Source organism: Mobula birostris, chromosome 1 (assembly GCF_030028105.1).
Source record: "Mobula birostris isolate sMobBir1 chromosome 1, sMobBir1.hap1, whole genome shotgun sequence".
In the NCBI taxonomy this organism is placed as follows: Eukaryota; Metazoa; Chordata; class Chondrichthyes; order Myliobatiformes; family Myliobatidae; genus Mobula; species Mobula birostris.
The window spans coordinates 55,945,415-55,962,813 of record NC_092370.1 but is presented as its reverse complement, the minus strand read 5'-3'; the positions used below and the strand labels follow the sequence as shown (position 1 = coordinate 55,962,813).

Below are 17,399 nucleotides of genomic sequence, written 5' to 3'. Positions count from 1 at the left end.
GACCATATAAAATCATTGCAACACACCAATATCACTGAATCAGTGGGAGCCCTGGGCTTGTTTTCCTGCAACAAGACGGTCCCATCGAGGGGTGATGGGAGACAGCGATACTCGAAGGGGGTTCCTTGTGTCCAGTCTATTCCGCAATTTAGTTTTCGTTGCATTCATTGCAGAAAACTCCGCTTCTCAGAGATATGCTGGAAATGGAAGCAACGTTTTCAGTGCTTCCATGGCTATCTCAGGATATTCAGCCTTGACTTTGATCCAGAATGCCGGCAGAGATGTTATGTCAAACATACTTTTCAGCCTACCGTCATTTGCAGGCTCGAGGAGTTGATCTTCCCACGCTGACATGGATGACGCGTGCGTAATGACCTCGCGTGCGTTCAAGTTCAGCAGTGGGCGTGACAGGGAATGAGGAAAGGTGCAGCTGACTCATATCGTTTCATATTGCCAAATCATATCATTTCCTCTCAGCCCGGTGGTTGGGGACCACTCTTAGCACGGAGAGAGACCAATCAGGATGCTCGCTCTCCCTCTCCCTCTCAAATAATCGATTTCCGGGATATTGTATATAATTTCTGGGCATCAGGGAGCCACTAACAACATGCGGGAGAGGTGGGATGTCTGGCTTATAACATGCACAATCACTGAAGTCTGTGAACAGGCTTACAATAAAATAATCCCTACAGTTATTTTTATCAGAAAGTCTTGCTCATTATGAATGAGCTATGTAAATATATGTATTTCCTTTCTCGCAGTACTGCATTTGTTTATTAGGGTTAGCAATCCACATTTACATGGTGACAAAGCCTGAACATCCAGATTAATTTTGCATTACACCATCTAAGATAAAGTTTCCTTTATGTTTTACTATAAACAAAGCAAGTACTGACCTAAAATACATAATGGCTTTCTGATGAATTTCAGGCGGCCTCTCCATCCTCTGTATCGACAGCAGCAGCCAGCTGCCCAAACCCTGAGGCAAAACTCTAAGCCAAATACCACGATGGTAACAGCTTCCTGTTTAAAAAAAAGGACACACAGCTTATTGCAAAGTATTGCAATTTAATACCTGAGATAAATCACAAGTAAAACTCTACATAAATGCAGGCTGTTTACATATTTCAAAATAGTTGGTCACACCTTGTTTAATTTGATATAAAAATCAAATCTAAACTTTTATTTGTAGTTAAGTTCTGTGAAACATAGCTGTTGGAATTAGCGTTGTGACATTCTGGGAGTAGAAAGTATTTCTTGAATGTCAAGTAAAATCACTCACTGAACGTCAATACTGAAGCAAATACTGGACCATTTAAGGTGACCAATAGACAGACAAGGGTTCTGTCGGCATTAGGAGGTACAGGTGAGTGATGTGGGTGCTGACTACACCAAGAGTTCCTCAGAATCGTGTCCTAGGCCCAACTCTCTTTGGCTGTTTCATGGCCTTTCGTTTTATTAGAAAGTTGGCAGGGTGAGCATTTACCAATAGTGATACAATATTCAGTTCAATTCAAAAATCCATAGACTATGAAACATTTTTTGCCACCATTCTACATTCGGCCTTAGCCAGAAATGTTTCATACAGCATTCATAGTACACAAGTACTGAAACTATTGCTAACAATTGGGAATTTGGTTATCACTCCTTGTTGTTCAAAGGCATCACAATTGCTAAATGAACATCCAATGAACATCCTGTGGTCACCATTAATCAGAAATTCTTGCTCTATCCTGGATATTCAGCAGGAAATGGCTCACTGCTTTAAGCTTTTCCACCATCCATAAACCACGAGAGAATTGGGACTGAATATTTTCCACTCAAATATAAGCAGCTCAAACAACAAAGAAGGACTTTCACACTGTTCAGAACACAGCAATGTGGTTAATTGTCACCTCATCAATCATCTGAAACATTCAACTCCTCAACAATATGGTGCATCACAGCAGTACTTTGTACTATCTACAAGACGCACCACACAGCTTCTTTGACAGTACATCCCAAACTGCTGATTTCTACAACACGGACAATGGAGCAGATGTACAGGAACACCAACACTTCACGTTCTTCTCCAAACCATAAGATACCCTGACTTATAAATACATCAGAATTCCTTCATCAATACTTTATCAAATCTCTCCAAAACCTTCTCAAGCAATACTGAAGAAGTCCTTTTAACAGTTCCAGAAGATAGCTCACCATGAATTTCTTGAGGACCATTAGAGACAGCAACCACCTTTGATACTCAGATCCCATGAAAGAATAAAAATGATGTTTAAAAGTGTAATATGTACGGATCAATGATAATGAGAGCAGACTATGTAGATGATTAGTGTATGGAGACTGACATTTGTGGAGGAACAGATATTATATATGAAGGGAAGCAAATGAATAATGTATTCAGAGGATTTGATGAGTAACATATGAAGGTGTACAGCAGAACAGTGACTAAAACAGTGCATGAGAGATTTAGATGTAAAAAAGGTTAGGTAACAGAAGGATGGATGAATAATGTACATGGAGCTGAATGATAAATGTTATTGCAGTAAAGGTTTAGATAAGTAATGTATCAAGAAAAGGGATAAGGGAAATTAAGACTGGGATAGATAGCCATTGTGTGAAGATTTTGAACATGATCAATGTATAATGTATGTAGAATATGGATGTCTGATGTATGTTGAAGGAGGAAGATAAATATATTTAAGTACATAAGTAAGTGTTGTGTGGATGTAGATAAGATTGAGCTGTGTGATGCATGTAACATATAGATAATGTATAGGGTGATGTATTTCATTAAATGATGATTGTGAATGATGTAGTTTTGATGAGACAGTGACCAAAGTGTTAGAGAAGGTGTGCCAGTTGAGATGTTGTTTGAAGAGTGTTAAATAATCTTGTATATAAAGGTGTAGAGTTAAAGAGGTACACAGTTTAAGGAGTGAAGTATGATGTACTAAATGAGTGAACATAAGAAAAAGGAGCAAAAAAGGAACCATTGAGCCCGTTTCATTATTCAGGATCATACCTGACCTGATCTCGGCCTCAACATTTTCCTGCCCCATCCACAAAACTTTTGACTCTCCTCGATTACAAAACTCTATCTCAGACTTGAATATATTCAATGACTCCATCTCCACAGTATGGTAGGGGACAGAATTTTATATATTCAGCCCTCTGAAAGAAAACATTCCTCCTTAACACCATGAAGCTAAATTCTGCTCTGTTTATTATTCAGCATTTACTTTAGTGATTCCTGTCTGGTCAGACTAAGTCAAACTATATAAGCAATGCTGGGCTTCTTGAAAACCAATCAATGAATGATGCCATCAATTAAATCATTAATTGGAATAGTAACTCAATGAAGATCTCTTAATTTAAATACGTAAAAGATAATAATCACATACAACCAAATTAATCAAAGCAAATTTTAAATCTAGAAGAAGAGCTTTATAATATACAACAAAATTAAATTCTACTTAACCAGTATTAGGAGCCATTCTTGTGAGAGTGTCTCGTATTCAATGAATGTTGACAAAATGGCCAGGATTAAGCACCCAAGGACTAATAAAAATCTGTTAAGTGAAAAACAAAGATTTCTAACTTCCAACATCAGAGATAAAACAGAAACACAAAACAAAAATGTAGCATTATTTCATATCAGTATTAAAGTTCATTTAATAGTAACATGCATTATATAATACATTTCTATACTTACAGGAAAATCAGTCTTTTGGTTAATTATATCAGCAAAGTAGATACATGTCAACAAGAGTGAAACGTGTCTCAATTAAGATCTGCAAACTATATATAAGGAAACTTAGTTACTGCATTTATAATATAAGCATCATTATCTTCAATATTCTGCTTGCACTTTGTAAATCCCCATTCAAATAATGACCAATTAACCTGATACATTTTTGGACTGTGGGAGAAAACTGGAGGACCCGGAAAGAACCAGATTATTCCAGCAGGAGGACATACAGAGACTCCTTACAGAACGGCACTGGAGTTAAGCTCCAAACTACAGAACATGCTGAGCTGTAATAGTGTTGCTTTGTTGGTACATCCTTTCAGTCAGTCTGAATTTGACTGCCACAGTAAACAATTTTTTTCCTTAAAAATCATGTCCAAGTGGATGACTTCTGACAGCAGTATCAAAAATCCACGTTACACCTAAAGGTTCTTTTCACAAAATCGCAATACTATTTGGGCTGTTGGGTTTGTTCAACTATTCGGCTAATTAATGAGCACTCCCTCAAAAGATGTGAATGTAATCGCATAATTATAAGTAGCCCAGAGGCCTGGAGTTCTGATTCAAAGACACAAGTTCAAATCTCACTAATGAAAAATTAGAATCAGTAATGGTGACCACAAAACTCTGGCTTTTTGTAAGAATCTATCTGGTTGGTTAACATCATTTACAGATAACTATACTGTGCCTGATTTCTATCGGACTCCAAACTTGGCTTGCTTTTAAGTGCAACCTAAAATGACACTGAATTTAGAGACAATTCATGCCTGGAGTCAGACAAAATGGGCAAGGAACTAAACAAGTACTTTGCATTGGTATGGTATTCACCAAAAAAAACGTGGAGGATTGCAAGATCAGGAAGAAGTACATAGATATACCAAATCATGATGAAGTCAAGGAGATGTTGGGTCTAGTCTCAGAATTCCCAACCTTTTTTATGCCATGGACCAATACCATTAAGCAAAAGGGTCTATGGATTCCAGGTTGGGAACTCCTGTTCTACCCCATGAATGTGGATAAATCCCTAATGCCTTTTGAGATCTATCCTAGCTTATTGAGAGAAGAAAGACAAGAAATTGCTGGGGCCTTAACAGAGTTCTTTGCATCCTCTTTGGACATAGACAAGATCCCAAAGGAATGGAGAATAGCTAATGTTTCTCTATTTAAGAAGGCAATAGAGACAAAACAGGAAATTATGTTGCCTGCTTTACAGGAAGGATGTGGAGGTGTTAATGAGGGAGCAGAAAAGATTCACCAGAATGTTGCCTGGTTTAGAGTTCTAGCTGTCAGGAGAGGCTGGAATGTTAAAGGTTACATGGGGGAGGGGGGTTTAAATGATAGAGGTTTATAAAATCATGAGGACGGACAGAGTCTATACCCCTGGAGTAGAAATATTATATACCAAATGGCCCAGCATTAAGATGAGATGGGGTAAGCTTAAAAGAGAGTTACACGGTAAACGTTTAACTCAGTGAGTAGTAGGTGCTGGGAATATGCCGTCAGGGGAGGTGGGAAGTGTGGAAGCAGATGTGACAGTAATGATTAGGACAAATTCAGACAGTTACATGAACGAGCAGGGAATTGAGGGCAGTAGACATCAATTCAGTCAGATGCAGAGTTTAAATTGCCAGTATGGTTGGACAGACACTGTGGGCTGATGTGCCTTGTAACTGTGCTGCACTGTTCTGGACTGTATTGGCAACTGCTAATGTGTACCTTTAAAACAAAATCATGCCAATAAATTTCCATTAATAGCTTATAAGGGTTAATTCACACATTCAGTCTGCAACTACCATAGACCACTATTTTTAAAGGTTCAAAGGTTCATTTATTATCAAAGTATACAACGCTGAACAACCTTCTCCAGATAGACACGAAACCAAGAAAAGAATGATAGCACCATCATCAACCCTTAAATCCCTCCTCCCCGAACAAAAAAAGGAACAAAAATGAAACAGTCACATTGACCCCAAATCCCCCTTCCTCCACACACAAAAAAACAAGAATTATCAGATGAATATCACAGAATATAAAAAACTATAAGACTGATAAAAACTCTACAAGTCCATGTCCAAAATGCAGAAAACTGGGGTAGCATTCTCCAGGCTCAGTGGTAGGCTTTTCCCTTTCCGGCAGTGAGCAATCCCACCAGCAATCAAATGGCAGTCTTCCGTCTCCAGCAGCAGAGCGTTCCACCAGCAAGCAAACAGCAGTCTTCCCTCTCTGTAGCAGAGCAATCCCCCGGCGATAAAAAGACAGGCAGTAAGCACTCACCTTCCACATTTGCCTCGATGTTTCAATCTCCCTTGTCACATTAATCAGTGAATAAATGGAAGCTTTAATTGGCAAAATGGAGTCGAGCATCAGCACGCACCCAGTCACCATAGCTTTCTCTCCACAATGTTCCCGCACACTATCTCTCCCTGTCAGGATCCTCTCAGAGACTGCAGAGCGCTGAAACACGCAAAGTAACTCCAAACTGCAAATAACACACATCAAAGTTGCTGGTGAACGCAGCAGGCCAGGCAGCATCTGTAGGAAGAGGTGCAGTCGACATTTCAGGCCGAGACCCTTCGTCAGGAAAAACCCTTAGGGTCTCGGCCTGAAACGTCGACTGCACCTCTTCCTACAGATGCTGCCTGGCCTGCTGCGTTCACCAGCAACTTTGATGTGTGTTGCTTGAATTTCCAGCATCTGCAGAATTCCTGTTGTTTGCGTTCCAAACTGCAAATCATGGGTTCCAACAGTTCCAGAATCACATTCAAGATGAAAAACAAATGTAAAAGACATAGAAGAAGTACATTATGGTTTCATAATATATCCTGAAGATGTTGACTGAAGGAGCGTTGTATGCAGGCACCATCTTGACCAGAAGTACCATGTCCTTCCTTCCTTGGGATTCCAATCCTAAACAACAGTAAGTGGAGAGGGCCGAGAAGATGATGTGGGAAAAAGAGGGAGTGATATTTTGACCCACAGTAGTATTGCGCTAGCAAAGCTCCCATTGTTCATTAAATAAAGCAGAAGTAAAATATATGTTTTAGAGTGTTTATTTAATAAAATGTTTCATTCTCCTTGTTTGCAACATATAGAAAACAAATTCTCTCTCTTTGTTTTGCTGGTTCAATGTAATGTTGAATGGCCTGGACAGAGTGGTGGAAAGGATGTTTCCTATGGTGGGGGGGGTGGGGTGTCGAGGACAAGAGGGCACAGCCTCCAGGTAGAGGGGCATCCATTTAAAACAGAGATGTGGAGAAATTTCTTTAGCCAGGGTGTGGTGAATTTGTGGAATTTATCACCACAAGTAGCTGTGGAGGTCAGGTCATTTTGTGTTTTTACGGCAGAGATTGATAGGTCTTGATTGGACACGGCATGAAAGGTTACAGGGAGAAGGCTGGGGAGTGGGGTTGAGGAGGGGAAAAAAAATCAGCCACGATTGAACAGTGGAGCAGTCTCAAAGGGCCATATGGCCTAATTCTGCTCCTGTAGTCTTATGGTCTTATGGTGGTATAATGTAGCTGTTCATTTCATTCTGCATTCAGTTAGCATTTTACTTATACTTTCTCAATGCACTTGTCACAGTATCTCAATACATGTGACAACAATAAAAGGTAATCCAATTGCAATTCTTGGGTGTAAGATGGCTCCATACAATATATACAAGCAGAAAAGCTCAGCGGAACAGGATTTCTCCCAAAATCCTGGGTGAAGACAGACATTATAATCTGCTCTTCGCTCTTGAAATACCTTGGTTATCTTAAACCCAAGGGACCAGAATTTTTCTTTAAGATTAATTGGACAACCATTAAGAAAGAAGAATAGTAGAATTCAAAGCTTCTCAGTTCACGTGATAGCCTTAAGTCTCATGACTCCGTCAAGACTGGTTCTACATGTATAACTCCTTATCATCATGATATTTGAACACAATTCTGGTTAATGCTTCTTTCTCAAGATCACTACTCCAGCCACCAATGTTCCAACAAACCACAAGAGGGACCCATTGCTCTGTGAGATGTATTGATTGGCTACAACATATTCACATAGTAACTGTCATGCATCCATATTATATGGCATTTTTAGATTACAGCTTAAATGAGTTACTTAACAACTTAAGTATCAACAGTTCTGCCATTGTCCATAGTGGAAAGAAATCAATTGTTTATGCTATCTCAGACTCCTTTCCCTTTTATATATATTAATAATTTGGATGAGAATGTCGATGGCAAATTGCAGATGATACACCACAATTGAATGTGAAGAAAGTTGCCTTAGTTTATAACAAGGTTTAGATCTATTAAGAAAGTGGGCAAGGAATGGGAGATGGAACTTAACTCAGACAAGTGTGAAGTGATTCATTTTGGGAAGATGAACCAGGACATACACAGTGAATGGCAGGGCCCGGGGGGAAGCTGTAGAACAGGGACATTGGAATATAAGTTCCCTGAAAGCTGGAGCACAGGTAAACAGTGTGATGTTAGGCAGCGCTTGGCACACTTGCCTTCTGCAATAACGTTACCGAGTACAAGAATGGACAAGTCACTAAATGCTGGTTAGGCTGCACTCAAATTTCTGGTCATCACTCTACAGGAAAGATACGATTAAGCTAGAGAGGGTGCAGAGAAGATTCCCAAAGATGTTGCCTGGATTGGATGAGTCAGTTTACTTTGGAGTGTAGGAGACTGAGTGGTGATCTGATAGCGAGTGGTCCATTACATTGCGGGAGACATAAATAGGGTAGAGAGCCAGTATCTGTTCTTCATGGTACAGGGCTGTAAAACTAAAGGGCACAGGTTGAAAGTGAGAGGGAAGAGAATTAAAGCGGGCCTTGGGGTAAGCATTTCACATAAATAATAGTGAAGTAAAAACACTGGAATGAACTGTCAGAGGTTATCGTTACAGCTCAAAACTGCCAGAGCTATGAACAGTAACAACACTTTAAAGGCATCCGTACAGGTTCTTGTATGAGTAAGGCATAGAGAGATATAGAATTAATGAAGGGAAGTGGGATTAGTACCGAGAAGCATGATTGGCAGAGGCACATTGAGCTGAAGGGTTTTCAACACAATTATATGGGTATTGTTTTGTGATCTAAGTGCTAACTTTTTAATTAAAACAGGTTTGGGGTGTAGGATCTGATCCCATCATGTCTACCTTAATACTCCATTACAGCAGTTAGTGGTAATGTACCTTCCTGATAGGTGTGAGCCACCATTAGCACAAAAGAAGAAGGGGAGCAACTACAGTGTGAGTGGGCAGGGTTGGAGAGGTGAAGGATCTGGTAAGTTTTCTTTCTTTCTATGACTGCACAGGTAGAGCAGTGGGAATGGAACCCAGGGAGGTAGCGTGCTCTTTTTCAAGGATATGGGAAGTCAAAGAGACCTCCACGTCCCCAATGATCACATCTGCAACAAGTGCATCCGGCTGCAACTCTTTGAAATTGGGTGACCTATGAATTATTTGGAAGACAAAGGATTTGATTGGCAAGTGTTACAGGGAGGCAGTTATACCTAAGTTGCAGGATGCTGATAACTGGTTGACTGTCAGAAGAGGGAACTGGGAACAGCAGCCGGTGCAGAGAACCCAGTGGGTGTTCCCCTCAATAACAAGTACATTTGTTTGTTACTACTTGAGGGAAAACCTAGCAGAGGAAAGGCACAACAGTCCATAAGACCATAAGACACAGGAGCAGAAGTAGGCCATTTGGCCCATTGAGTCTGCTCCACTGTTCAATCATGGTTGATCCTTTTTTTCCCTCTTCAGTCCCACTCCCCAGCCTTCTAACATTTGATGCCATGGCCAGTCAGGAACATATCAATCTCCAGCTTACATACACCCAAAGACCTGGCCTCCACAGTTGCCTGTGTTAACAATTCTTCACCACTCTGGCTAAAGAAATTCCTGTGCATCTCTGTTTTAAATTGATGCCCCTCTATCCTGAGGCTATGCCCTCTCATCTAGATTCCCTCACCATGGGAAACATCATCTCCCCCTCCCCCTCCCACTTTCAAATCTGTTACTAGCTCTTCCTTCAGTTAGTCCTGACGAAGGGTCTCGGCCCGAAACGTCGACTGTACCTCTTCCTAGAGATGCTGCCTGGCCTGCTGCGTTGACCGGCAACTTTGATGTGCGTTGCTTTCCATATCTACTCTGTCTAGGCCTTTCAACATTCAAAAGGTTTCAATGAGATCCCCTCCCCCATTCTTCTAAATTCCAGAGTTAAACCAGCGAGTTGTTTGTTATGTGTCCTTGCTTGCTGGGAAAATGGAGACATCTCTTTCTCCCTTATTAGGGAGAGAGAGAACCTGTGGTATGTCGAATAACAGGTGAAATGCAAAGTCTTTGGCGTAACTGCAAGTCTGTGTCTTTGTCTTTGCTTTGCTCATGCCTGAATGCTCAGTGGCCGTGCCAATGCTTGTTTTTTTTGCTGGTGGGTGGGACGGAAGGGGGGATTATTGCTTGCTGCTGCTTTCGCGTGGGAGGGAGGGGAGCTGGGGGGGGAACTTTGGGGTTCTTGCGTTTAACTGTCGTTCATTCTTTGGGCACTTCTCTGTTTTCATGGATGTTTGTGAAGAAAAAGCATTTCAGGATGTATATTGTATACATTTCTCTGACATTAAATTGGACCTTTGAACATTTGAACCTTGATAACCCTTTCACTCCCGGAATAATTTTGTGAACCTCCTCTGAAACCTCTCCAATGCCAGCACATCTTTTCTGAGATGAGGAGCCCAAAACTGTTCACAATACTCAAGGTGAGGCCTCACCAGTGCCTTATAAAGCCTCAGCATCACATCCCTGCTCTTGTATTCTAGACCTCTTGAAATGAATGCTAACATTGTATTTGCCTTCCTCACCACAGACTCTACCTGCAAGTTAACATTTAGGGTGTCCTGCACAAGGACTCCCAGGTCCCCTAGCATCTCAAATTTTTGGATTTTCTACCCATTTAGAAAATAGTACGCACATTTATGTCCACTACCAAAGTGTATGACCATGCATTTTCCAACATTGTATTTGATTTGCCACTTTCTTGCTCATTCTCCTAATCTGTCTAAGTCCTTCTGCAACCTTCCTGTTTCCTCAATACCACCTGCCCCTCCACAAATCTTCATATAATCTGCAAACTTGGCAACAAAGCCATCTATTCCATCATCTAAATCATTTATATACAGCCTAAAAAGAGGCAGTCCCCACACTGACTCCTGCGGAACACCACTAGTCACTGGTAGCTAACAGAAAAGGATCCTTTTATTCCCACTCGCTGCCTCCTACCAATCAGCCAATGGTCTCACCATGTTAGTAAATTTCCTGTAATACCATGGGCTGTTAACTTGGTAAGCAGCCTCATGTGTGGCACCTTGTCAAAGGCCTTCTGAAAATCCAAATATACAACATCCACTGCATCCACTTTATCTATCCTACTTGTAATCTTCTCAAAAAATTCCAACAGGTTCATCAGGCAAGATTTTCCCTTAAGGAAACCATGCTAATTTGTTTGATCTTGTCCTGTGTCCTTAAGCTCCCTAATCACCTCGACTTCATTACGTAACATCCATTCCATTATAGCTGATTCCCTTGTAGGCTCAACAACAAACTGTTCTAAAAAGCCTTCTTGTAAACATTCAACAACTTCACTCTCTTGAAATCCATTACCAACCTGATTTTCCTAATCTATCTGGATGTTAAAATCTCCCATAAATATCATGACATTGCCCTTTTGACACGCCTTTTCTATTTTCACATCTGTTGTCCACATCCCAGCTACTGTTTGGAGACCTATATAAAACTGCTATCAGGGTCCTTTTACCCTTGCAGTTTCTTCATTCAACCCCAAAAGATTCAACATCTTCTGATTTCTATGTCACATCTTTCTACTGATTAGATGCCATTCTTTACTAGCAGAACCACACCACCACATCTGCCTACCTTCCTGTTCCTCCAATACAATGTGTAACCTTGGACATTCAGCTCCCAACTACAACCATCCTTCAGCCACGATTCAGTGAGGGCCACAACATCATTCCTGACAATCCGCAATAGTGCAACAAGATCATCCACCTTATTTGTTACATTCCATGCATTGAGATATAACACTTTGAGTACCGTATTTGCTACCCTTTTTGATTCTGCATCCCTAATGCACTGATACTCACCATGCTGGCCGCAATTTTGTCCTATCACCTGCCTGCCCTTCCTGACAGTTTGACTGCATTCTATCTTTGCATTTTTACCATCCATCCTATCTTGAGTTCCTTCACTCCGGTTCCCATCCCCCAGCTAATTAGTTTAAAACCTCCTCAACAGTTCTAACAAACATGCCTGTGAGAATATTTGTCCTCTTCAGGTTCAGATGCAACTATCCCTTTTGAACGGGTCATACCTTCTCCCAGAAGAGATCCCAATGATCCGAGAACCTGAAGCCATGCCCCCTCCACCAGCTTCTCAGCCACGCATTTATCTGCCAAACCATCCTGTTTCTACCCGCACTGGTGCGTGACACACGTAGCAATCCAGAACTTATTACCCTGGAGATCCTGCTTTTCAGGTTTCTGCCCAGGTCTCTAAATTAGTTCTCTCTTCAGGACCTCTTTGGTTTTCCTTATGTCATTGGTACCAATATGCACCAAGACTGCTCTCCCCCCCTCCCCCAAAAATGCCGGGAACACAATCCAAGGCATCTCTGACCCTGGCACCTGGGAGGCAACATACCATCCGGGTGGCCTGTTCACTTCCACGGAATCTCCAGTCTGTTCCCCTGACTATTGACTCCTCTAACACTACCGCTCCACTCTTCTCACTATTTTCCTTCTGCATCATGGGCCCATGCTCAGTGCCAGTAACCTGGTCTCCATGGCATTCCCCAGTAGGTCATCTCACACAGCAGTATCCAAAAAGGTATACTTATTATTGAGGGGAACGGCCACAGGGGAGCTCTGTGCTAACTGCCTATTCAACATCCCATTCCTTCTCCTGACAATCACTCAGCTACCTACCTCCTGCACCTTAGAGAAGAGTACTTCCCTGAATTCAGATCGATGGCCTTCTCACTCTCCCGTACAAGCTGAAGGTTCTCCAGCTGCTGCGCCAGATCCCTAACATGATTTTCAAGGAGCTACAGTCGGATTCACTTCACCCAGATGTAGTTCCCTGGGAAACTTTGGGTCTCCCAGGACTCCAACATCTGACATGAAGAACAGACAACAGCCATTTAAACTACACTAAGTACTCCTGACACAGTAAGAAAAAAGGGAAGCTTCACATTCATGTTTCTGGAACTGAGCCTGGTTCTGTTGCTTTATCAAGGTAAAGTGTTCAAGTTGTAACATTTCACTTGCCCTAGGCTTGGAGCCAAATGACACAGGACCCTCTGTCTGTGCATTAGGAATGTTGCTTTTTCCTAATTAATGCGTCTTGTGCACTCACTATATAGATAATGACAGTTAAACATACAACACTCACATGCAGAGAAGGCAGGTTGCCGTATTAGTATGCAAAGTGGATGCAATGCCAGCATTGCCTAATGGACTTTAGAGAAGCACCCTAATGCTTTCTTTCAGCACCCATGGAGAAACCAGCAATCGAACCAACACATAAATATAGTGGCTGGAAGCAAAGGCTAGAGGTTGGGTATCTGTAGCGCATAACACCCCGGGCTCTTCCAGCATCAACGAGGATAAGTCGAGTGCTTGATAGAACACTCACCATTTGCCAGAATGAGCACAGCACTAACAACTCTGAAGAAGCTTAACACCATCCCTGGACAAAGCAGATTGTTGATACTGTTTTAACCACTCAAAGCATTCATTCCCTCTACAAGTGATTCATAATGACTGCATCTACAAAATGCACAACAGGGCTTGCTCAAGTCACTCTAGCAGCTCCTCCTAAACTGTAACATCTACTACTGAGAAGAAAGAAAATTGCAGTAAGTACATGGTAACACCATCACCTGCAGCTTGCCCTCTAAATTACACACCCATTCAGACTTGGAAATTTATTGACCTTTCTCTATTGTCACTGAGTCTAAATCCTGGAACCCCCCCCACTCGATAGCACCATTAAAGTACCTTCACCAGAAGGACTGCAGTCTTTCAAGAAGGAGGCTCACCATCTCGTTCTCCCACCGGTGCCGGTGACGAGTGGTTTTCCACAGGGGTCAGTGTTGGGACTGCTTCTTTTTACATTACACCTCAGTGACTTGTATGATGGAATTGATGGCTTTGTTGCAAAGTTTGCGGATTATACGGAGATAGGTGGAGGGGCAGGTAGTTTTGAGGAAGTAGAGATGCTACAAAAGGACTTAGACAGATTAGGAGAATGAGCAAAGAAGAGGCAGAAAGATGATAATGTCAGGAAGTGTATGGTCATGCACTTTAGCGGAAAAAATAAAAAGGTAGACTATTTTCTAAATGGAGAGAAAATTCAAAAAGCTGAGGTGCAAAGGGATTCCCTAAATGTTAATTTGCAGGTTGGGTCTGTGGTGAGGAAGGAAAATGTGATGTTAGGATTCATTTCACAAGGACTAGAACATAAAAGCAAGGATATAATGCTAAGACTTTATAATGCACTGATGAGACCTCACAGAGTATTGTAAGCAGTTTTGGGCCCCTTATCTTAGAAAGGATGCACTGGCTCTGAAGAGAGTTCAAAGAAGGTTCACAAAAATGATTCCAGGATTGATTGGCTTGTCATATGAAGAGTGTTTGATGGCTCTGGGCCTATGTTAACTAGAATTCAGAAGAATGATGGGTGACCTACCAAATGGTGAACGATCTTGGTAGAGTGGACATGGAGAGAAGAGTCTAGGACCAGTGGACACAGCCTCAGAATAGGGGGATGTCTATTTAGAATGGCGATAAGGATGAATGTCTTTAGCCAAGAGAATGGTGAATTGTGGAATTCTTTGCCACAGGAAGCTGTGGAGATCAAGTCCTCATCAATATTTAAGGCAGAGGATGATAGATTCTTGATTGGTCAAGGCAGGAAGGATTGCGGGGAGAAGACAGGAGATTGGGGCTGAGAGGAATAATGGATCAGCCATGGCAAAATGGCGGAGCAGACTCAATGGGCCAAATAGCCTAATTCTGCTTCTATATCTTATGTTCTCAAGAGCACTTAGGGATGGGCATAAGGAAGTAAGTGACGGCCTTGTCAACAATACCCTGATCCTGAAAAGAAAGAACAATGGAGGTGTGTATCATGAACAGATTGAAGTAAATGATAGAATTGGCAAGATGTGACCAGCATGTGACTTTTCATTTTAGGATGACCTCTATCATCCTCGCCACCTAATTAACCAAATCTTTCAGAGTCACATCAGAAAACCTGACAACTGAACTCATGTACATTTGAACATCTCTTCGTACCAGCTGCTACAACCTATAAAATGGCTTCTGCCTTGAGTTCCAGCCACAGTGCACTTCCCCTTTAAGAACTGCAAGCATTCTTTAAACATCATTTGCTAGCTTTAAGAGATGGTCATCCTAATACTGAACCCCACATTTATGTATTGCAATAAATAGCAATTGATACCGACCAGATACTGACACAATAATGAAGTCACAACATATTTGTGTGTCTGACAACATTATAACGGTGCACTGCGATCAAAGCACACATTTCTATTACTATCCTGTTCAGCTCCAATATATTTGAATGCAATGCTAGATGCAGAATGTAGGTGCAATCTTTCTGGAAATGAATATTGTTTCCTGAAATATATCTTGTGCTGTAGGGGGTGGTGGAACTGGGGAGGTGATGGTAGGTACAGTGTGAAGGCAAAAGGGTTTGAATTAGAGGGAACTATCCACGGAGATTAGAACACAAGAGTGTATTTCAGAGTCTGTAACAATGAGTGTTGAGGTCTGCAATTGCAATGCAATCTGTCAGTTTAACTGCTGATTTTCACAAATGATTTCACTTTGAAGGCAGTGGATTGCACATCATTTGTTTGAGCTGATTTGACCAAAGCTGATGGGGCAGACACACATGAATATGGTAAATGATCAGCGCTCAAGAACTGAACCTGTGGGCATCCCTCCGAGCACATGGCAGGCAAGTTAAAGTGATAGTAATGAGCAAACAGAATCAAAATTGTGCTCTGAAGCTAGACTCCCAAACAGACAACTTTTATCAGATAGAATTTTTTTAATCCCTCTGTCAGCATAGTTCCATCAGATTCCGTCAATATGATTTCTGATCCAAGTAGTTTTGTATGCTGTCTGAAAACATATGATATATTTCAAATACAACCTTCTAGTTATTTGCCATATGGAAGGAAAGTCCAGAGGATGAGCTTGAAGAATCTTTTGTGTTTAGGGTAGGCTTGAAAGTATTTATTGAACAAGATTGCATGATTTATGAAATAAGTAAAATCTGGGAACTCTCAGCAACTAAAGAAACATTTTTGGTGAGAGAATAAGAGATAATATTTCAGATCGATGATCTTACTTCAGTGTGAAAGATGTTAAAAGATAAATAGCTTTTAAGTGAGTGCACACCAGACAAAAGCTGTCTGGCCTAGAAATCTTAATGCAGACTAAAAGGGATGTTAGATGATTTTAGCCAGAGCTTGACAGTGCTAATTTCAGTAGCACCACTGGTCGTCGAATGTGCACCAGTCGGGAGCCAGACTAGGTCAGTGGGACCAACTGAGTGGTTGAGGGTGGTAAGGGGAAAAGAGTACCAACAACCAACAGCAAGGGGGATCTGGCCCGGGTTTGTAGGCAAGTAGAAATACCCCTGAGCAATCATACGGTCAGAATAAAGTGGGTTATCAGTAGGCTGGATGGAGGTTTGGAGGTTAGGAGTGAAGGAAGTGCAATCAGAAATCAGAGAGCATGATTGGAGCCAGGACTGTGTTAAGTAGATGGTTCAGGAGGGAGTGACATGCTACATGGATTTTTTTTTCTGTTTCAGAGCTTGGACTGGCAAGTCAGGATGGTTAATAGCACATGGAGTTAAGTTCTGCATTTTGTGAAGAGGCTACAATCAAAGATCACTATGACACTTAGCAAGGTTCAAACTGAGGGCTGCACTGTGAAGATATAGATATCTTGAAACAAGCTAGTTTAATTTGTTCAGCAGTGCTCCAAAAGCAGCCAAGCACAGGGATTAAAATCAACCTCTGTGTAACTGATGTGAAAGTCATTTGCACAATGGTTGTCACAACCAGAAGTGTGCTGTTTAATTTCCAGATCGGAGCAATGCACCCCTGAAATGGTCATAATCACAGCCTACTCCAGAAAAAATACAAATGGTCTTCAGGCACAGAGTGACAAAAAAAATAACCTCACGAGTGAAATTATAGGCCACAACTTCTTACTGACATGAATCTGCACCTTTGCTTTCAATCTATCTCCACAGCTAGTGCTAGAATTATGATTTTAGCATTTCCCTCCCTTGTTTCAGTTCCAGGATCCATGGAGCTTCTCTTCAGCTTTGTGTGACGTAACATTTGGAAATTGTAGCTCATCATCCACAGCAAAAGCTCAGTCACCATTGGGTAGCAAACAGTCGAAATGCTTATGTCAAGAATTTTCAATCCATTCTGATACTTCATGAAATTCAAGGATAATGGAAACATGAATTAAAAGCAAATATTGTTGCAAACATTTAGTGGATCAGGCTTTGACCTGAAACATTAATG

General features: G+C 41.4%; 1 protein-coding gene across 1 annotated transcript in view; it reads right to left on the bottom strand.

Annotated features, from left to right (window-relative positions):
* The window catches only part of kcnq3 (potassium voltage-gated channel, KQT-like subfamily, member 3), a 397,673-nt gene that overhangs the window by 131,149 nt on the left and 249,125 nt on the right, over positions 1-17,399 (bottom strand). Inside the window, exons 2-3 of the mRNA XM_072260735.1 lie at positions 3,482-3,572; positions 897-1,023 (exon numbers count right to left, since the gene is read on the bottom strand). Of these exons, the coding sequence (XP_072116836.1) occupies positions 897-1,023; positions 3,482-3,572 (218 nt within the window). The remainder of the gene's footprint in view (positions 1-896; positions 1,024-3,481; positions 3,573-17,399) is intronic.